The sequence below is a fragment of the Dipodomys spectabilis genome, unplaced genomic scaffold (genome assembly GCF_019054845.1).
Source record: "Dipodomys spectabilis isolate Male_0828 unplaced genomic scaffold, ASM1905484v1 ptg000347l, whole genome shotgun sequence".
Taxonomy (NCBI): Eukaryota; Metazoa; Chordata; class Mammalia; order Rodentia; family Heteromyidae; genus Dipodomys; species Dipodomys spectabilis.
The window spans coordinates 347,898-371,554 of record NW_024871024.1 but is presented as its reverse complement, the minus strand read 5'-3'; the positions used below and the strand labels follow the sequence as shown (position 1 = coordinate 371,554).

The 23,657-nt window shown below is 37.0% G+C and overlaps 1 protein-coding gene across 2 annotated transcripts in view; it reads left to right on the top strand.

The window, feature by feature from the left end:
* Mbnl3 (muscleblind like splicing regulator 3) overlaps positions 1-23,657 on the top strand; it is a 116,296-nt gene that overhangs the window by 69,804 nt on the left and 22,835 nt on the right. For both annotated transcript variants that reach the window (XM_042665798.1, XM_042665799.1), the window contains one exon: positions 10,002-10,166. In XM_042665798.1, the coding sequence (XP_042521732.1) occupies positions 10,002-10,166 (165 nt within the window). The remainder of the gene's footprint in view (positions 1-10,001; positions 10,167-23,657) is intronic.

Below are 23,657 nucleotides of genomic sequence, written 5' to 3'. Positions count from 1 at the left end.
AAGGCTTGGACTCTACCACTTGAGCCACAGCGCCACTTCTGGCTTTATTCGCTTATGTGGTGCTGAGGAATCGAACCCAGGGCCTCATGAATGCAAGGCAAGCACTCTGCCACTGAGCCACCTTCCCAGCCCAGAGAATTACTTTTAAGCTTCAGGATTTTTTTAACTTGTACCATGAAAAAGATGAATTAGATTGGTATCTTTATAAAGTTACTCTATAAGAGACGTTAATTAGCATTGATGTGAAGTATGGGTGATTTCTTCTATTTAATGTTTTGTACATTTTTATTGTAAATACTGTACAAAGGGGTTACAATTACATGAGCAAGGTAATGAGTACATTTCCTATCAAGCATTGTTGCCTCCTCCTTTGTTTTTTTCCCTACCATCCCTTCCCTCCCACCTCCACCTCTACCTCCACCCCCCTCCACCCCAGCCCCCAGGCAAAGTTGTAAAGTTAGTTTTCAACAGTTTCTTGTACATTTCATTGTTACAATGGGTCAACTTGTATCCTTATTTAAGCATTTTGTTTTTTCCCTTCCCCTCCTGATTTTTTTCTATTAAACAATGCTGAGATATTGAGTTAACAAGAGTAAGTAAGGTTCTTTATTAGACCATTAACTTTACTGTGTTCTATGCTATTTTTTCCAGTCCTTTGGCTAGCAAACCTAATTTTTGAGAATCTTATTTTGTATCTAGTGTTCTTTTTACCAACAGTTTGACAAAATGCTAAACTAAAAGTTCACCAAGAGTTCTTCCAGTTTTATCATTGAATGTTTCAACATGTTGATACATATATAAACTTCCCCACCATGTATAATTTCTTTGTTTTGATTCTACCAGTTCTGTATCACTGAGAATTGTAATGAAATAGTCTGTATTCTTAATAAAAATAAGCTCAGAACTGTGTTAGTACTTGACTCTTAAATGTTCATGGTTGCCACTAATGTATATATGTATGTATAGGTATGTATGCCCCTTGAGAGTTCCTTTCTTTTAATAGGAGTGATCAAGGATTGACTGAATGATGTCCATGAAAATAATAGCTATTTATCTGCACGTTTTGAATATGTACCTGCATGGATCTTATGTGTACATATAGAAATATGATATGAAACACTCATTTTCCTGGACCTTAGTAGATGACTTTTGCTCAAATTTGAGTATTCCACAGATAGGGCTAAAGAAAAAGAGAAAGTTAACATGTTCTCTTAACCTTTCTTTCCCAACAAATAAAAAGCTTTTAAAAAAAACACAAAAATCATCATCTTCAAGAAAAATTTCATATGCTATAAAAAAAAAACCCTGTCATATAAATTTGGAGTCAGGCTGGGAAGATAGCTCAAGATAACAGCATCGGCATAGCACATACAAGGCTCTCGGTTCAGCACACAAGGCTCTCGGTTCCATTCCCAGCGATGCAGAAAGAGGGGAAAAAAAAAAAAATAGAGGTCTCAGTCATACTTCATGCTCCTCCTTATTCTAACCTAAAGGGGGAGCTCCAGCAGGCATCGAAATCATTTAAATAGACAGTTAAATAAACAAATACACAGTTTTGCCACTGTGGGTGGGAAGGTGAAATGGTTGAGATGGTCAGTGATTGGTGTGAAGCTTTTGGTGGGAGGAGTTACGGAGTAAAAAAATGCCTTCCCCAACAGTCAACTTCTTTCAGTTCCTGGAGCTGATCAGGTAAGCAAGGACCAAAGTGCCTTCTGTTTTACTGTGGGCAATTGATCTATCGATAGTTTCTGGATTGTTCCCATGGGAGGGGGCTGCTCAGGAAGTTATGGGTAAAGGGGATAAAATGGGTTTTACAGGCTATGACTTCATTAGCTCAAGTCACCAGTATAGAACACATAGGGAGTGCATTGCCAGATAAAATACTGTGTGGGGCATGCTAAAAAATTATTTGTTGTTTATTTGAAAATCAGGTTTCATTTTATATTTTTATTTGATAAATCTGACATCCCGGGAAGGACATTGTAAACAGCTGGTGTCCTTTTTGTCCTGGCTTCCTAGCTGATGTTTTAGATGGCTGGATAGGTTGTCGAGACAAAGGAGGTGACTGAACTATGGGGCAGATTTCACTTATGGACTAGAGAGAGAGAGAGAGAGAGAGAGAGGGAGGGAGGGAGGGAGAGAGAGAGACAGAAAGAGAGAGAGAGACCATTATGTACTATTTTGTAGTGAAGCTTGTGTTATAAGGTTTTCTTGTTTGTTTCTTGGAGTCACAAATTGAATGTCGTTCCTTTTCTCATTTTTCCGTATTTAATGACATTGTATGTTAGCTGCCATCAGCTGCCGTGAAGACAGCTAGCTTCTGATGAGAATTCCTCTCATCAGAAATGCCTTCTGACATTTGGTAACTTGGTACCAGCAGGTTTTGTTATCTCTGGGGGGTTTTGTTGGATGTCTGACTGTTTTGTAAACGGAGATGGTGCATTCTCAATGAGTTTATTATTGACCAACCACTCAGTTAATATTTCTCTAAAGTGATAGAAGGTATCTGGTCAGAGAAGAGGTAGAAAGTCTGCATGTGGAGTAGAGAGGGGTCCAGAAGCAGATTTGGGATGTTGCTTAGTCTGCTTTGCTCCCCGCTCCTACCCCATGAACAACAATTAGGATGTGTCGCGTGTTTCAAGCTCATGATTTTCTCCGGAAAATAAATGATTAATATGAAAGCAGCAAAATGTAGGTAGAACACTTCTCAGTCAATGTGAGTAGGGATCCCCAAGAAGGCTCCACCTGCTGTGATTTTCCTAAAGCCTGTAGTCTAGCTTTGCCATCTACCTTTTTCTCAGAAACTTCAGGAAATTTGACCTATAGTTTGTTCTGAGAAATTCTGCGTAGAGGTGGGGTAGTTAGAGAAGTAGTTTGTTGGAAATGAAGCTGGAAATGCTGAGCTCCCCATGGGCGGGTCCAGGTGCGATTAGATATGGATTGGCTGATGGTTTTTTTGTTCAAATAGTGGGGCTTTATATTTTCTGGACTTTTAAGAATAGAGTCCTCTCAGAATTGGCCTGGGGTTTGTGTCTGTATACTACATGGATTTATGGCACTTGTGGTTCAGTTATACTAAACTACGAGCATGTTTCAGCCACCATAATCACATAATCCTCAGAGTTTATGGGCATAACAGAAAAAGTTATCCATTAACTATGAGCTAGATCTGAATAGAATAACAGTTTGTTCAGAAGACACTAGAGAAAGGGTGACACTGATGAAGATATAAGTTGACATGTTGAATTGAAACCCCTTTGTATAACTACTGAAAGATTAGAATAAAATAATTGACATTCCCCCCACCCCCAAACAGAAGAGCCTCAGTCATGTGTTGACTGTTGTTCTCTTTCTTGGAGGAAGAAGAAAAATCTCCTGCAAAGAAATAGCAAAGAGAAACAATTAGGCTTTTAAGTGTTTGGTTCTGTAAAATTCTTTTCACATGGTCCAAGAACTTGTGTGCCAGGCTACTATTTACCAGACACAGACACATCCCTGGAGACTGAAAGATGAGGAAGATAGAATCCTACCTTGAGATGGACTCAAAGTCTAATAGGAGAGATAGATAAGTATGCAAAGAATTTATTGATGCGTGCAATGATAAGTGTTCTGGCGAACCTGAATGTACAGTTGAAGGCACGAAGGAGAGAGATAAGGGCTTGTGGGGGGTGGGGAGATGGCTTTAAGAAGATCTTTATAGAGGAAGAGTCATCTGAACTGAGAGTCCATATTGGGTATTGAGAGGCTGAAAAACCTGGCTTTTGTGCTGACTAAACTACTTGTGAATTTGGACACTTCGCCTTGCTCCTTTGGCCTTCACTTTCCTTCTCTACCAGATAGAGGTATACAAGATGTGTCTTCAAATGGAGTTAACTCTCCCCCCCCACACACAAATGTTTCAATTCTTGGAATCAAATCATGTTGGGGGGGTTATTTCAGAACAACATACTAGTTGTTGAACCTAATCCCCCCTTCCTTCTTTGGAGGTTACAAATTTTAAAAAAACGAACAAACAAAACTTGTCTTGAAAGCGACTGGCAGGGGAATTCTTGTATTTGTTTCCCACCATCTTGCCTACTCAGACTTCTTTGCTGGGTTGTTCTGACTGAAATCATCATTGTCCTGTCTTGTGTGTTTATGGCTTGTGTCAAGAAAACAGGATTCCATCTTCATGAGGTAGGGAGGATACAGTGTTGATTGCAGTGCTGGGAAGCTAAGTGCTGTCCCACTGCATGGCAGTTTATGCCAGGCCTTATTAATTTTGCAGTCAATATATTCAGGATATGGTTAGTTAAAACTTTTCTCCCAGATTTCTTACCTGAATTTCAAAGTTAAAATAAAGATGGTATTTTATAAACACTCTATGCATAATATTGCTATTTATTGACAATATGATACTTGGAAGCAAAAATGATGAAGCTCTTATCCAGTATTATAAATATAGAATTCCAAGAGGAAGTGGGAAGTTTGCTGCTGTTGACTTACTTCTAGTCTTAGATTTCAACAGGTCTGTAATGGTTGTAGGAATCAGAAAATCTGGTTGGTGCCTAAGATTTGCAATTAGAAACCCAGTTAATTCTACTGAGAAGCCATGTTTATGAGCATAACAATATTACAGTGGGCGACTTTCATCAATAGGATTTCTCATTGAACACATACGTCATCATTAAAACGCGACCGTATTTTTCATCATAGAACAAATCATCTCTGTGTTATGTTTAGCATTTCACTCAACTCTCGATAGTCTCACAGATTTGTGAGATTCTGCCTTTGAAAACGTAATCTAGTTGTAATTACATGTGAGAGAGGGCATTGGGGTTTGCTTCCCTGTAACTCCAAATGTATTTGAAGGAGCAAGTCATTCTGCAAACAGCTGTTTTTGTGACAAGACTGACTGACAAAGAGCAGTTTGCAGCATCCTGAGGTTCTTTTCTTATTTTGATGGATGGTAGAGCTTTCTCCTGAAAGTAAAAGAAGTACTTTTCACAGGGTTTCCACCACCAAGTACATGAACAGTCTTGTTATCTGACAGATTCTGAGTCTTCATAACTGCCCAAGACTTTGGTAAGATTTGAATCATTACAGTACTATTTTTCTGTCTCTGTCACAGGCTTTGTATTCATTTTTTAAAAAGCTTGAAGGCAGGAAAAAGGCAACAGATTGAATTTGGGAGGTTTTTTTTTTTTTTAAATATATAAATGCTCCACAAGTTTCTCCTTTGTTACCAAGTTTTTGATGCAGATGTGGTTGAGAAATGTCATGGACCCTTCCTTCTCCCTGCTTGCTGTTCTTTGGCTGCATTTTCAAAAGCAGTAGATGGGAAAGGAGAGCCCAAAATCCATCTATGTAAGAGCACTTATTTCAGCAGAGAAATGCTTTCCTATTGAATCATGTTGCTAGTTTTCTTAACTCCGTAACACAGTGAAACATTAGATGAGAATGACCAGTTTTTAAGGTCAAAAGGAAGTGGAAAAGGAGGGATACTGAAGCCAAGTGTGAATGAGTTTTCTTTTTAATCTGTTTAATGTTTCTTTCATTGATATACTTATTTGGAAGGTGGAGAACTTGACTGACATGTCGTGGCTACTCTTAGCTGCTGTTCTGAGGCTACAGCCTCCTTTGTTAAAGACATACATTGAAAGAGTTTTTATGACATTGGCTAATACTTCAAACTACTTACTAGATGGTGAATTTGACCCGTGAGTCTAGACTGGCAAAAGGAGGGCTTGGGACACTGACCTAGAGAAACCGAGGAATGTTTGTGGGGGGTTTTCAGACCCAAGATAGTTTCTGGGCCAATAAAGAGCCAGTTTGTTAGACCATTTTGGGAACTACTCTGTGTGCTTAGGACATCTCTGAAACCTTTCTAGTCCATAGCCATTGTTTTTCCAAAGAACAAGAATAATAACTAATTACATCCTCTACGGGAGCAACCTTTTCCCACCCATATCTTTATCCCCTTCAAGGATTAAAATGCAAGTGTTAAGAAATGTCAGAAATAACATTTGCAACCCACTCCAATGCCAGTTAAAGTATTTTGGCCTATAATGAAATTTGGGCCTCTTGAAGAATGAATGCTATGTGGAAAAGGTTTATTATCACCAAGTGCTCTGTACATAAATACATTATCCTGACTTCTGAAGTCAGTTTGAAAAACAAAAAAAAATGTGAGGAGTTTGATTTTCTTTCGTAACATTGCATCCCACAGATCACATCAATATTAAATTACTTGGTCTTCTCATCTATCGTTTTGATAGAAAATGCAGATTTTTTGTTTACCTTATAAGCTTTCTTTAACATAAACAGCAGTGTCTTGTAAGGTGGAATTGCTATGCATTTGCATTGTTATAGAATTAAATTATGGATTCTGTCATTCAAAAAGGAATGCTTTATAAATCAAGTAAAAATCTCATAACTAAGATGTATAAGTTTCTTTAAATCTCATGCTGCCTCATATTCCATACTTTAGTTTTATAGCCTAACTTGATGTGATTTTTAAAGTGCGTTTTTCTCTTTTCCTTATTTCTGTGTATTGTTTAGCTTTGTAAAAATGCCATCTATTTACCAAGAAAAAGCTTAAGAAAAGTTACTACATGTAACAGATAGTGATAAAATAAAAAACAAAAAAGCACATTCAGGTTTTATCTCTGGTTCAGGAAAAAAAGCCAAATACACTGTACTTCCTCCCTTTCTCTTGCTTTCCCTGATAAACTTTAAATGATATTAACAAGCCATAAATTGAAACAAAATTGTGTGATCTCAGTTATTCTTTTGTTCCTTTGGAACTTCTAAGTATGAGAGACAGTGTTTATATCTTTTTTTTTTTTTTCAGAAGGACTATGAATTGTGTTCCGGAGCTGTGTGTGTGAATTGTTTTAGCTAACTAGGCTTTGCAATCCTAAGGCAATCCTGCTCAGCAACTGCTCAGGTTGTTTTTTTCTCATCACTGCTATGTAACTGCCCCAAAGCATAGGGATTGATGCAATGGCCCTGAATGTGACTATGCCTCAAGATGAAAGATAAGCAAAGGAGAAAGAAGGTCAGGAGTGAGGTATTTTCTTGGGTCAGGGGGCAGTATCTCCAAATGCAGCTGCTGGTAGAGATGAAAAAGACTGAAATCCAGAAGAGAGGTCAGAGATAGACATTTTAGATCTAGACAATTGTAGGGCTGCCTGAAATGTTGGAATGACTCCATTTCTCTGGGGGCAGGGGTATGGTGTAGGGCAGGATGAGAAAAGAGAGCCAAGGATTTAGGTCTGAGTTTTCAAGGAGGAGGAGGAGGAGAAGGAGGAGTTGGAGGCCCAAACTTAGAAGCATAAACCAGTATGGCTGACCGTGGAAGTCAACAAGTACCATCTCTCCTTCAGGCTGTGGATTTTGAGGCAGATAGCCTCAGTTACTTGGGTGAAGATTGAGGGTGGATCCAGGTATCAAGGTCCCTGTGACTGTTTTTATCATTATGAAAGGTCTACTAGATGGAAAACAATCCTTACCGTTTCCCTTTAGGCAAAAGATTCCCATTATTGTGACTGTTCATACATATAAAGATTTCTTTAGTCTTTCCTTATATGTATTGAAATTCTATTGTTATTCTTGATCTTACTTGTAGACATTCAGGAGAATTTGGTTCATATCATTTTTAGCTTTCGCTACCTACAAACTCTTCTTTTCACAGGATTCGCAAAGTAACATTTGAAATGATGTTTTTAGGTCTTAGAAATTGTCTACGTCTGATGAAGAAATTGAAATCACAAAAACAAAAGGGCCAACTTGATAGAAAACAATAGTATATCCTTTAATTTTTCATACTAGGTTTTAAGTTATACTCAGCTTTTTTCCAGAGAAGGTAATACTCTAGAGGAAAAACTCTGGCTAATAGACACAGAGTGCATCTGGATAGCAGGAATAACTTTTAGTATTCTATAGCAGCATAGTAGAGTACTTCTAGTTGATAACAATTAATTATTAATTTAAAAAAATAGGTGGCAAAGATGATTCTGAATGTACTCCACAAAGAAATGATAGTCGTCTGAAGTGACAGATCAATTATCCTGGTCTAATCAGTATACATTATAGAATGTGTTGAAATTTTACACAGAAAAAAGTAAAAAACAATCATGCCTGTACTCCAAGAATATATACAATTATGTCACTAAAACTTAAAACTATTTTAGCCATGCACCAGTTGTTCACACCTATAATCCTAGCTACCTATGGCTTGAAGCTGGCCTGGGCAAGAAAATCCAATGAGACTCATCTTCAGTTAACCACGAAAAAAGCTGGAAGTGGAGCTATGGCTATGTGTTTGAGACACAAAAAATTCTGGGCCTGAGACAGCACCCAGGCCCAGAATTGAGGCCTCAGAACTGGCAATCAATCAATGAATAATAAAACTTTTTAAAAAATACATTGAAATTAATGCAAAACCTAACCCTCAAGAATGTTCATTATATATAGCTGTATAAAAGTCTGAATGGTCATATCTTGACAGTAAAATCATAGGAATTCTTTCATAGAAAGATAACTAAATTTGGAAGAATGGTTCCATAAGCCATTTAGCATCAAAAATAAGAAAATGTATCGCATGAGTTGAATGAAAACACTTGGTGAATGAATTTATTTTTCTACTGGGAATTCAGGTAGCCTAGCAATTTGAACTGGAGTCAAAAGAAAAAGGAGTTACCTTTTTTCCTACTTTTCATTCCACTCCCACCCCCTGCCTTAACCTCACACATACAGTAATGAATCTTAGCATCTGTGGGAAAATGGATTGCTTGCAGTTTGCTTGTCTTAAAGGTATTATGGTGGGGTGGGGGGGAGGGGGGAGGCTGGGAAGGGAGGTGAAGGGTAAACAAAGGAGGAGGCTGCAATGCTTGGTAAGAAATGTATGCATTATCCTGCCCATGTAATTGTAACCCCTCTGTACAGTATGTTCTCAAATAAAATAAAATTAAATTAAAAAAAAAAAAAGGTATTATGGTGGACCAAACAATCCAAATGAAATAATCATAAGCTGCTGCATGTGATGCTCAGGAGTTTAACACAATAATAGGTCACATGACAAAAGTGTGATAAACAACTTGTCCAGTAACATTTTTTGCTGCCACATAAGCACCATAATCAGTAGTTATGTCAGTATTTACATGACAACAAAAGCGTGTTTGATTTCATGAAACTGACATAATCCTGTCTTGTAAGTATGTAAACCATCAGTAAAATGTTGAAAGAGCAGAGAATCCAAAATATACCTTGCTCTCAATTATTAAAGTAACGTAAGCTTATCGTTCCCAGAATTTAAAGAACAACGTGGCTGCCAAACATAGTAATTGATTCTTTGATTAACCAATTATCAGTGGATTTCAAAAAAATTCACATTATATAAGTTTCACAATAGGATCCTTGGAGTTTGGACTGTCCTAAATAATGGGGTCTAAATTTTTTATTTTCATGCAGATGATTATTAATTATCTTTCTGGCTTTTTCTTTAATATGGAGATCCAAATCTTGAATCTTACTTAATTTAAAGTCGGTTGTATTAAATTGAAACATTTAATTTACATCTCATGTTGGAAGGCTTTTAAATTTAAATTTGTACTTTTTTTTAAACCTCATGGTGTGCAATGTGCAAACTATAATTTGATGCATATCAAATTAGAGCACAGTGGCTAAAAGAAAGAGTTCTAGACTCAGACTAACTGGGTTTTGGTTGTATTTCTAGTGTGTTTCCATAGGCAACTCATTTAGCGTTTCTTAGTGTGAGTTTCCTTACCTAGAAGATGAAAATTATAAGACTGTCAATTTTACAGGGTTGATATGAAGATTAAATGAGTCAATTCATAGAAAGTGCTTCGCAGTTATTACCATATGATAAAAAGTTTCAAAAGTAAGCTCTTATTACTCTTAACCATATCAGATTTTAGATAATTATTATTATATTATTATATAATATATTAATAATACTACTTCATTTAGGTGAAAATAATTTAATTCTTTTCTTATAGGGTCGTTGCACTCGAGAGAACTGCAAGTACCTTCACCCTCCTCCACACTTAAAAACACAGCTAGAAATTAATGGAAGAAACAATCTGATTCAACAGAAGACAGCCGCCGCCATGTTTGCCCAACAGATGCAGCTCATGCTCCAAAATGCTCAAATGTCATCCCTTGTAAGTCTCTGAAAATTGCCAGTGTGTACTGGGGCTTTTGATTTTGAGTTTGTTTTTGTGGTGCTTGAGAATCAGACTAAGGGGGCTGGGAAGGTGGCTCAGTGGTAGAGCGCTTGCCTTGCATGCATGAGGCCCTGGGTTTGATTCCTCAGCACCACATAAGCAAAAAGAAAAAAAGCCGGAAGTGGCACTGTGGCTCAAGTGGTAGAGCGCTAGCCTTGAGGTGAAGAGCTGAGGGACAGCACCCAGGCCCAGAGTGCAGGCCCTACGACCAGAACCCCCCTTCCCCCCCCCCCAAAAGAAGAACCAGACTAAGGGCCTCACAGTAGGCAACTGTATTACTGCTTAGGTATACTCTCAATTCTATGTCTTTTTTTTAATAACCTTCAGATTCTCTGGGTCATTATCACTACAGGAGTATGGATACAGCTGTATACTTAGAGTACATTGATATAGCCCATTGATACTTCAGGTGTGGAGGATTGAAAACCTGGTTGTATTTATGCATGAGTTCAATTTCTGGAAGAATAGTACTAAGAGAGCAAGAATATTTCAAGATGAGGAGTATATTTGATTATTATTACATGGAAACTTTTGAACTCTGGGCTACAGATTCAGATTTCCTTGATTCCTTGGTGATTGTTGCTTCTTAATAAGATGTATTTTAAAATAATTTTAGACTTATTAGGAACATTTCAAATAGAGCATAGAGTTTCAGTAGTACTCTCACTCAGGTTTCCCCATCTTTTCTGTGATCCTGGAGATTGAACTCAGTGCCTGACACATTCTAGGCAAGGGTTCTACCACTGGGCCATAGCCCCAGCTCTGAACTGTTCTTTGCAAGATGGAACTCACGGCTTTGTGCATACTAAGCAAGTATTCTACTTCTCAACTATGCCCCAGTCTTACCCTAATTTTAACATTTTATATTTCCATGGTAGATGTACCAGAACCAAGAAATTGGTCTTCCCACATTACTTTCATTTAAGCTCTTGGCTTGGTTCAGGTATCAACAGGTTTTTCATTAATAATGCCAAAGCCTAGTCTATGGTACCATGTTGCATTTATTTGAATTCTGTCTTGCCTCTCTCTTGTGATCTGTGACCATTTCTCAACATAGCTACAGTTTCCCTTGGCAAAAAAAAAAATCAATAAGACTATGGTATCATAGACAAGTATGTAGTGTTTTTGTGGATCAGTGAGGGTTCAGATGACTAGTTTATAAAGTAATTAAGCTGTATCTGTTCATGCTGTCCTATTGAAAATTAATCCCATCTGGCTACCTTGAAATATACATTGATTTGGGTCTGGCACCTCTCAGAGAGAAATGAAATTTGTTCCATTTCTGTTGCAGTTCCTGTCTCAAATTTATCTCCATAGTGCCTCAGTCTAATTTTAACTAGCTTCCTTTCCTTTAGCTCATTCACAAGATAACCATGAAAGGTCTAGATTATCTTTATTTGTTACACATATAATCAATCACTATAATAAGCTCATAGACAGCTGAAAAATGTATATAATATTTAGGTGCATTAAAAATGTATAACTCAGACCATCTGCTCCCAGCAAGCCTCACTCATTAGAAGGCTGCTTCTCAAAATCTCAGGAGCTCGGTATGGATCTAGCACCTTTTACCTTGCATTATCTGTGTACATAAATTCAACAACCAGTGGTGTGGTAATTGAGGAGTCACTGAAGCTTTGCTCCATGGTCCGCCTTACTAAATGTCTAGACAAATTTAGGTGAAATAAGTTGGCTTTATATCCTGTACTGTTAGTTTGACCAAAAGAAAAAAAAACTTTCCTTGAAATTCAGCAGTGATTAATTACACTGATTAATTAGTGGTCAGGTCATCAGTAGGCCTCTTTTGAGATCCTTTGGCCTTTAGAAATACTTATATGGCCAAATTCTATGTTGAAACTCATTCCTAGGGTTTTGTACACTAAGGGGCCATAGTTCCTCCTTACTTCCATGGGACTAAGGGAAAGGCATTCAGGTACTGAGAATAATATGACCTAAACCACAGAACTATGAATAATATGACCTAAACCACAGAACTATGAATATGCTTCATGTACCCTGAAAATGTGAATACATAAGGAATAAACTGAGGGGAGGTTTTACATGTTTCCTCACTTTATGGAGGTATATTGACAAAAGTGTATATATTTAAAGTACACAGTAAAATGAATATATATATATATATATATATATATATATATATATATATACTCTGTAAAATGATACATGGATTTATCTAAAAATCATCATTCTAAGTGAAATGTCCAGATAGAGAAATACAAATAGTACATATCACTCACTTGGGAAATCTTTAAAAAGTTGAATTGTGGGGCACTGGTGACTCACATTTGTAATCCTAACACTCAAGAGGCTGAGATCTGAAGATCACCTTTTGGAGTCAGCCCAGGCAGAAAAGTCAATGAGGTTTGTGTCTCCAATTAATCACCAAAAAGATGGAAGTGGAGTTATGGCTTAAGTGGGAGAGTGCTTGCCTTTGCAGAACTTAGTTTAGGAACAGCTCTCAAGCCGTGAGTTCAAGCACCAGGATGGACACACACACACACACACACACACACACACACACACACACACTCACACACACTTACACACAAAAGTTGAACTCATGCACAGTGTTGTTGCTGGGGCTGCGGATGGGATATAGAGGGATATTCGCCTAAAGTTGATGATTTTAAAAAAGCAATGAACTCACTGTTACTATGCCCAGCTCACCATGGGATGTCTCACTTGCAAAGTGAACAAGAATAGAGCCCTGCATATCCTTTAGCACCACAGAGCACATGTCTTTTCAAAGGTTAAGAGAAATTTTCAGGCCACCAATTAAGAGGGAATCAGATAGCAGGGCATAAAGGTGAAGTAGGGTGAAGAGGGAAGTCTTAGTTCTTCAGGAATTATTAATCATGATGGATCACAATGAAAAAGTGATTTTTAAAACTCCAGTAAGATAACTGTAACCTCTGTGTCCATCATCTTTGTAAGAACAATAAAAAAATAAAAATAAATAAAACCCCAAAGGAACCAGCAAAAAGAAAAAAAATGAATCCAGTGAGTATACTCTTAGGGGAGCATACTTCTGTGCCTCTGAAAATATATAAATATATATAATAAATAGGTAACATATAAAACAAATATATAAAATAATATTTATCAAAATGAATTCTAAGAAATGGAAATGAGGTTTTTCTTCCTTTAAGAAATAATCCAATAAGAAATTCTTTAAATCTTTTAGCCTCTTGACTTGTGCTTTCTAGTGTGTGTGTGTGTGTGTGTGTGTGTGTGTGTGTGTGTGTGTGTGTGTGTGTGTCTGAACTGGGGCTTGAACTCAGGGCCTTTTGCTGTCCCTTTGCTTTTTTTTGCCCAAAGCTGGTGTTTTATCCCTTGAGGCACACTCCTACTTCTGGCTTTTTGGTGGGATAATTGGAGATTAGAGTCTCACAGACTTACCTACCCCCCCTGGCTTTGAACCTCAGTCTTTAAATCTCAGCTTCCTGAGTACTTAGGATTGCATGCATGAGGCACTGGCACCTGGCTCACACTTTTGATAACAGAATACATTTCCATTTTTTTCCTCCTGAGTGTAATTTCAGATTATAGACTGTAAAAATCAATGACTGATACAATTCACAGGAGTACAATTTAGTCCCTAGGAACAATTAGAAATTTCTTTTAAGCCTTGCAGATTATTCAGTGATAGCTGTTGCTATGTGAGAAACTGATAAAAGATTAATTTCTGCAGCTATTATGTGTACAAAAAAATCTTAACACTGTGTGGTCGATATGATCCTCCCGCATGGCCTTACAAACTGCTTTGTAGGTGTGTCATAATTAAGCTAGTGTGAATTCTTTTAAGTGGCTAGAAAAGAGCTCTTTATTACAAAATCCTGATATAATAACAGTACTATATAATTTTATTTAATTTCCCTGGTACCTAGTCACCCCCTAACAACTCTTTATCTCTTTCAATCACCTCCCTTACAAATAATCTGCTCCTTGTCCCTAACAGTTATTTTTTTTTAATGCCAGCCCTTGCATTTCTGTGATTGCACATTAAGACCCAGTTGTATCAGTGGCTTGAACTTAAGGTCTTTCTACAAAGCATACTTTGATTTGTTTCTAGGATACCATAAGAGCACATCTGCCTTTGCAAAATTGAATGTAGTTTGCTTATTATAAGCCCCTAGATAAAGGGAATGTCAACCTAAATGGAATGGGAGCTAAAGAACAGATTGTGTTCAGTGTGGCTGAACAATGAATGAATGCCACACCTAGTCAATTTGGGACAAATGCTTGCTGTAGCAGGCAAGTTTGTTCACTAGGTTTAACAGCTCTTCATTGATATTCACTGCTATAAAATCCCACCACTGAAAGGCTTTCCTTGGCTTTATTAAGGAAGCATAACAAGTGGAACAAAGGAGTACCTCTAATATTTTCCAGTGCATTTTAAGAGACGGTTTCTGATGTTTACAACACATATATATGTATGTGTATGTATATATATATATATGTCTAGGAACTTCCCTTTGCATAGTCAGGTGACAAATATGAGCACTGTAGAAAAGTTCAGAAGTAGTCACACTGGCTTACTCTCCAGCAAAACTAAAACATTTTTATTTCAGTTTTTTTACAAGGAAGTTTAGTGAAGTATATCACTACTGGATGTGAACTGTGTCTGTATAAACTGAATATTAAAGTATGTTTCTTTAGGCATTCTTGTATATCTAGACTTGTTGATATCAGGGAAAACCCTTTAGTTTCTCTCTTCGAATTTGATGATTCACATGGAAGGAGACTTGACCCATGGGAGCGTATTCATCTGATGACTTATACAGAGGAAGCGGTTCAGCACATTGCCCTCTAGTTTTGCTGTACACTTTTAAGCCTTCCATTATGGATAGGTTATAGAGTCCAAACCACAAAGATGATAAACAAGGACACACTCCATGAATTTCCTTTATCTCAGATTGAATCATCTGAGGACTTTCTGGATCCCTGCCTGCCATTTTACATCATCTATGTAATTCTGTTTACCAATATATTTTGCAGGACCAGGATTATATGTTTATCAAACATTAATAGAGTAAGATATGAAGGTGACATAACACTTCAAAGGAAAAAAATAAGATCAAGTAGGTAGGAAGAAAGGAAATAATATTAACTTCTATACTGTTTTTAGATCTCAATTTTTGCACTATTGGGGTTTGAAGTCAGAACCTCATTCTTGCTAGGCTGGTGCAGTATCTCTGTATTCACACTCTGCTCTTTGCTGCTTATTTTCAAGATAAGGTCTCAAGAACTTTCCTTCCTCTGCTAGCCTTGAACCTTGAACTTCCCACTCTTGGCCTCTCCAGTACCTAGGATTACAGGTGTTAAGACCCTATTTTTTAACCTTATACTCTACTTAAATAGAAGAGAGGTGATAACATTAGTCTATGAAAATGCTTTTAGGGACTTCAGATAAAATTGGAAAATACTTTCTTTTTAATTTTTGAAAATAAGTAGTTAAATGATTGAAAACAAGAGGATAATCTCCTTGCCTCACCAAGATATAGTTATGGCCATTTTATAAAAATTACTGTGAGCTGGACACCAGTGGCTCATGCCTATAATCCTAGCTACTCAAGAGGCTAACATCTAAGGATCACAGGTTGGAAGCTAGCCCAGACAGGAAAGCCCGTGAGACTCGTATCTCCAATAAACTGCTCAGAAAAAGATGGAAGTGGCACTGTTGCTCAAGTGGTAAAGCACTAACCTTGAACACAAAGAGGCTCAGGGACAGTACCTAGGCTCTGGGTTTAAGCTCCAGGACCAGCAAAAAAATAAAATTACTGTGAAAAAGTGAGCCAAACATTTTGTGGACTTACTGAGAAAGAAAAGTATGTCCGTTATTCTAGAAAAACGGGCTCCTGCAATCCTAGGGTATAGGGACCAGGTCCAAGGTACCATAAGACTGAAGGCAGACTATAGTTTCATGGTCAGTTGAGACATTACAATATATTTTAATGACTGCTGTGAAGCAGGCTTGTCAGCTTATCTAGGCATGGAATGAGAATGGTGTCCCTTAGCTTTCTTATCTTTGTATGTTTACTTTAGATGTTTTTTAAATTTATTACTTATTTATTTATTTTTGAAAAACATTTTTATTGTCAAGGTGATGTACAGAGGAGTTACAGTTACATAAGCAAGGTAATAAGTATATTTCTTGTCAAACTTGTTACCTCTTCCCTCATTTTTCTCCTACTTTCCTTCCCCTCCACTCCCCTCTCCAAATTGAACAGATCATGTCTAACATATTGTCTTGTATATATAGCTGCTGCATTGGTTTCCTCCCCTTGTCCTTGATGTCACCATTCTGTTGTTCCCCTTCTCTTCCCTAATTCAAATAAACCAGGTTACCAAAATCAAATGCAATGACAATGGGGGGTTATGCCATAGGGGGAAGAACACACAAAAGAAACAAGAAATCACATATTACATTAAAAACAACAAAGAAAAGCCTCTTGTGTTCATGTCTTGGAGTTCGACTTTAGATGTTTTGTAATGTGACTTTTTAAAAAAAAAATGTTCAAGTAAGTAGAAGGCAGGCATTATGTGATCTAATTGTCATTATCAAATGAAGTTCCACATTGACTGCGTTTGACTAAATCATACCCATGGAGTGCTACTATGGTATGAGCTCAAAATTTCTTCTTTACTATATTTTTAATTTTTGGAAGTGGTGCTATGGCTCAAGTGGTAGAGTGCTCGCCTTGAGCTGAAGAGCTGAAGGACAGCGCCCAGGCCCAGAGTTCAGGCCCCACAACCGACAAAAACAAAAAAACAAAAAACTATAGTTTTAATTTTTAATTTTAATTTTTAATAAAGTCCTGTTTAATGGAAATTTAAATTAGAGAGTTTTGACATGTTTAAAATATTTAAGTAATTAAATCAAGAAAATCAGAACTTTGCCCAGTAGACAAGATGCATTCTTAAAAGCTAAGGTTTTACTTTTAGATACAGCAACTGAAGCATATATTATTTATTTGTTCAACAAACATTGCTCCCAGAGGTAGAATGAAGGTTCAAGACCCCCTCATTTGCATGATGTCTAAGTTTCTGAATAAGGTCCTAACAATGTCTATAAAAGGATGCTGGTGGCTCACACCTATAGTCCTAGCTACTGAGGAAGCTGAGATCTGAGGACCCTAGTTTGAAGCCATCCAGGCAAGAAAGTCCATAAGACCCTTATTGCCAAATAACCACCAAAAAAGTGGAAGTGAACCTGTGACTAAAGTACTAGATCATTAACCTCAAGCGAAAAGCTCAGCAACAGTTCATAGGCCCCGAGTTCAAGCCCTTAATGGGACAAAAAAAAAGTGAAATGGAAGTACTGTATATTAGCAGTCAAACAGAGGTTATTTGTACATTGTATCTTTTACATTGTTCAATGTTTTAGAGAGTAGTAATCTCAGCATTGTCTCCTTTTTTCTCTTTTATATTTTCTCCTGGGATATATTAAATAAAAATCTCCTCTTGGCCCATTCTATGTCTTCCTCCTCAGGGGCTGGTTATCTCAGTTAGTTAGAGTGTGATATTAAGAAGACTGTGTGGGCCTGTTAGCTTCCCTGTTCATAGTCAGTCACAGCTGTCAGCCAGCTACCTTAGAATTACTTGCTGATGAGCACAAATTAGATGAAAGCTAGGATTAGGGAGGGCTCGTGAAAAACTTGGTCTCTGAGAGAAGACAAATGAAATAATAAAATCAAGAGTTGACAAACATTGGTAATGAATAATTTTTTTGTTATTTAAAAATCCTCTTGTGTACATAGGAATGATCCAGAAGTTTGTCACTCTTAGGGCTTCTTAGGAGACCCATGTAAAAACCTGTACTTGCCAGGCTCACACCTGTAATCCTAGCTATTCAGGAGGGTGAGATTTGAGGATCGTGGCTTGAAGCCAGCCCAGGCAGGAAAGTCTGTGAGACTCTTATCTCAATTAACCATCAAAAAGATGGAAGTGGAGCTGTGGCTCAAGGGGTAGAGTGTTAGCTTTCAGCCAAAAAAGCTCAGGGACAGCATCCAGACCCTGAGTTCAAGTTCCAAGGCCAGTACCCAAACAAAAAACTGAGATATAACTTGATTCTTTTTTTAAGCTATCTTTAAAAAGCTACATATAGTCAATGTGTATAAGTTGGTGAGTTTGGAGAAGAGGGTACACTTGTGAAATCGCCACAATGCATACCTGGTTTTTATAATAGTTTTCCTTTTCCTACTGGAATACTAAAATTAATTGAATTGTCATTGTGGTTTACATGGCAATACCCAACAAATGATTTTAGATCAGTTCCTGTTAATGTTTCAGAACAGTCAAAATGATCTTGGTTATGACAAGCTACTGCCTATGTAAGAAGTCATTGGTTCTTTCCTACACTGATCTGTGTTTAGGTACTCTGTTATTATTCCTGGCCTTCTGTGGTAGCTTCTCCTTCTATTCAATAAAGGAAAACCATGCTTTATACTCTCTTGCTACCGTTCTTCATACCACTTGTGCCCACAATAATCTATTGACCATGTGCCTAACTGCCTGTCTTTAATGCTTCTTTCTTGTAGACAGAAATATTAAGGTCAGAAAAGCCTAGTATAACAGGAGGGCATTTATTCACTTTGACCCTTGATCTTTTTTTTTCTTAGTTCTCTCTAGGGCCACGGTGACTTATTATTCATTAACAAGAATGATTACTACATAAACATCACTATCAGTTTGTATCTATTTATAAAGTTAACTCTCGATTATTGAGGGACCAGCTAACTAGTCTAGAGGTTATATGGGCCTTCTACAGCCTGCCTTTGGCAGCTTCATTCAAAAAGTATGGAAATGATCAAATAAAATCAGTGAAATACTGATTATTCACTAACTGTTCTATATGGTCAGTGAAGTATGATAGAAACTAAAATTAGGTATTAGTGCTTTGGAATCATCTAAGCACAGAAAGAATCACAACAAAAAGTAAAAGGGTCTTGTTTCTTTTTTATTGGTTGGTGTAGGACTTGAACTCTGGGCTTGGGCGCTGTCCCTCAGCTCTTCACCTCAAGGCAAGTGCTCTACTACTTGAGCCACAGTGCCACTTCTGGTTTTCTGAGTGGTTTATTGGAAATAAGAGTCCCAGCCTTTCCTGCCCAGGCTGGCTTTGAACTGTGATCCTCAGATCTCAGCCTCCTGAGTAGCTAGGGTTACAGGTATGAGCCATGGGTGCCTGGCAGGATCTTGTTTCTTTTTATATTATAGAAATACTTGCAAGTGAACAGCAAAAGAAAGGTATTATGAATGCTAGTATATTTTGAGAGCTATTTTTGATATTAAAATTGAGTCAACAAATTGTTACTAAATATTTATTCTTGTGTCAGAGAAAGTGTTAGTTGTCTACCTTCAGACAGGATTTCAGAGAAGGAAAATCCCCAATTATTTACTGGCCTTTAGGCCAACATAGCATTTCATTAACAATATATTTCATACTTATCCATCAGTACTTGAAACCAATGTTGAATATCAATGAGGTAACTACAAGTTCTGTTGGAGATAATGAAAGATTAACTGGTATAGAATATGAAGACTATATTTTATCATGTCTGGTTACCCAGTCTTTTTTCCCCTTTGTGTATGGTTCCAGCATGTACTGAGCAAAGGCTGAACTCTGAAGGTAACACATGCTCCTGTCTTGCACTAGTTATCTATGAAAAAATATTATTTACTTGTGTAGATGATTAATATTTTTCATTATTTTCCTCACTTCATGGAAGAGTTAAAAAAATTAAACCAAAAGATAAAAGAGGTTAATGCTACACACACACACATACACACACACACACACACACACACACACACACACACACACACACACACACACACACACACACACACACTACTACGCCAGTTTTTTATTTCCCAATCTGGGTGCAAAGAAGTTTATTTTTCAAAAATTGTTTTTCCTTTTTAAAAATGTCCCCTGAAGTCAGTCTTTACGATCCAGAATATTTTCTATTCTGTAAGCCTAAGTGAAAACTTTTAAGTATTAAAAGAATTCGTGAATGTAGAGAGAAAATAGGTTTTTCAGAATATACAGAGGCAGCTACCAAATTGATGTATTATATATATATTGTGGAGTTTGTTTCTTGGATGATTTTTTTCATTATTTTTATATTTAACAAAAGGAAAAACAAAATTACAAGAGGATAAGAATTCCTGTGGGATACTTTTAGCATGGAAAATATCCTTGGGGTTTCTTTGCTTGTTTTCTTCCTCTTTACTCTGTCCCCTATACTCCCTCTCTTTCTCTCTCTCTCTCTCTCTCACACACACACACACACAGACATACACACACACACACACACACACACACACACACACACACACATAAAACTTGAAAACAAAACAAAAGCCCTCAACTTTTATAGAGAGTGGAATTAAGGTTGATTACTTATGAACTTTGGAACACTATATATAGACTATTAAGTTTGGTTTTTTTTAATTACCCATGGCTAAATAAACTGTGAGACAAAAAGAATTTGAGATGTTACAAATATTATTCTTTTAATTTTTTCAACCACTTAAAATTGCAAAAAAAAAACCTCCAGATTTCTAGCTATGCAAAAACAGGACTATTTCAAAATTGGCCTAGGGACCCTGGCTTTTGAATCTATACCCCAGAGCATTTAGCTTCTGAGCCCTGAACCAGGAGTGAATGTCCTGTGATCCTTGAACTTCTTAAGATTATGTATGATATTTTGTGCATATAGGAGTTTTTCTATGGGTATGAATGTTCTGTCCTTTTCACCTGATTCTCAGAAAAGTCTGAGGCTAATAAAAAGAAGTTTGTAGCCACTGTTCTGAAGACATTTAAGGAATTTTTGGAGGCATATCCCAAGTGACTATAGTTCCTAGGCCTATGTAAGCCACCAAAAACTCATAGAGATTCCTATCTTAAGAGGTAATACGACTAGAGAAATCGACTTTATTAAAGTCAGTGCTCTTCATCACTCTTACTGTTGTGTAAACCTCAGAAAGAGGAGGATCCACACCTCTGATTCTGGGAGGGTAATCTTTGTTAAATTTTAAATATTTAGTAAATAGTTTCCATTCAGATTTACATGTTTTAAAGACATTATTTAAATACTAAAGATACTGACTACTTCAGGCTATAAAGATATATGAAATTCAATGTACTAAGAATATTGTTTTAAGGCTTGAGTGTATAGCCCAGCAGTACAGCTTGTACTTTGCATGCATGAAGCCCTGGGTTCTATTCCCAGCACCATAAAAACAACATTCTTCTTTAAAACAAGGATTAACACACAGATAGGTTCATGTTAGCTCAATTGACATGAAGAGCCGTGATAGAGATAGAAGTGGGATTAAGTTGCTTATTGAAGTTGAATGTATAAATTTGCAGGCTGCTTCACTTAACCCATAGCTGTTAGTCAAAGCTAAGCCTTTGAGTGTTCAAATTTGTGAAATGGAATAGTTACCCTGAGGCAGAGGTGACAGTAAGAAAACAGAAATGTCTATTTGAAAATAAGTCAGTACTCAGGAGCTCCTCCCTCTGCCCCTGGGCTGTGAGCGAAAGAGCTTTCTTTTTAATAAATAGTATCATAGAGTGAAATTTATACTCATGGAAGAAAAGGTTATGAAAGGTGCAGTAATAATTTTAAAATTGAAAGACTGCACTGTATAAAAAGATATAAACATTTTCAACAAGTCGCTCACATTTTTTTATACAGTGATTATTTACAGCTTTTGTTGATACACTTGGAACACATAAAAGACTTAAATAGTTGTATTTTCCAAAGAAAGCAAAGTTGTCCCAAACATTTTCCTTGCTGAGTCACTCATAAAATGAAAAGAAAAAAAAAACTACAGAAGTGCAGAACTATCATAAAAAGAGGTTTGGTTACAGGTTCCTTGGCCTTAAATATTAATCACTAATTAAAGTGAATTTTTAGTGATTAATGATTTTATTTCATTCTAGAAAATCCACCCATGTCTGGTCTTTGTTTCAGTTCAATAGTTAATAGATGTAATGATGATGCTTTTCCAGTTTTAGGAAGAAAAACAAAAGCATGTAGGAGAATGCAAATAGTGACTTCAATGAGAAAATTACCTCAAAAGTGAGCAAACAAAAAGTAAAACAAAGACTACCACATGTGGAGTTTTTACCATCAGAGATTCTTGATTTTGAAAATGACTGAATCACCGAGTTAGTAAAGTCCTCCTTGTTGTTGAAGCATGCCTGGGTAACTGTCTCCAAGAGATTTCCTTCTTATTAAATCAAATAATGTCACATCAGCTAATTCCTAGGGTTTTGTATCTCATTCAACGTGAACTTTGACAAGTTCCTTTTATATCAGAAGTCTTATTTGGTTGGATAAGCCCTCAGCTATTTGTCCTCACACTTAATTCCCCTTCTTGGAGGACTCTAAGGCACCATTGTTGTACTTCCCTCTTAAGCTCTTAGCTATGGTGCCTTTTCAGTTTGCCCTTGGTGAATCTTATGAATTCTTTGGGGCCAGGATCTTTCTGTCCTTCCTACCATATGAATGAAACAATTTGGTAAATCCTCCTAAGATGGAATGGTAAGGAAGGAGGCACTTCCAAGTAAGTCAAATTTAACTTATAATACTGGCCTTTAGGGAAATGCTCTACTGGTGAAAATTTCAAGTCCTTGTGGAGGGTGGGGAAGGGCATATGTGTTGCTCCTTCCAGGCTCCACAGGCTCCTGTTCTTTCTGTATTGAGAGCAATTGCTATTAATCAGATTTTCCATGTATGGGTTCTGTATGACAATGCAGTGCCCTTATGGTGTTTCTAGTGAAAGACACAAAAAGAAAATGAAAGAACACACAAGATCAGTAATACACAGTGAAACACTAACCTTATTGAGTCACTACCAAAATATTCATTCATCATTTATTAACCTGTTAGCATTTATTTTTCAAACTTACCACACATATTTACAAAATCATTCACTAAACCTTGGGTGCTCTGAGGGAGACAGAGAGCTATGAAAGAAATGATAATAACCACATGGAGAAGATAACAGGCTCCAATGGAATAAACTGGAAACCAGAAGGGTAAAGTTATGTGGTAACAGATAATAAAGGCCTTGCACCTATCAAATTCTTTGAATCTAGGATTTTTAAAGACAGATAAATCAGTAATAGCCCTTTGAATTTCTAAGGCTTTTATTTACAAGCTATTTTGTAGATTGAGCACCATACAATCTTGTTATCTTATCTTTTCTAGCCCTACAGTGATCCCTCTAGCATTTTAAGAGCCTCCATTTGAACTGCATCATCTGGTCCCTAGATAAAGACAAGTCTAGACAAGTCAGGTTCCCTTGTGAAATAGGACCTCAAGTTTAAAAAAAAGAATATACAATGACCATGCCAATCTCATTTTAGGGTATATGGCAAGAAGTTGTTAA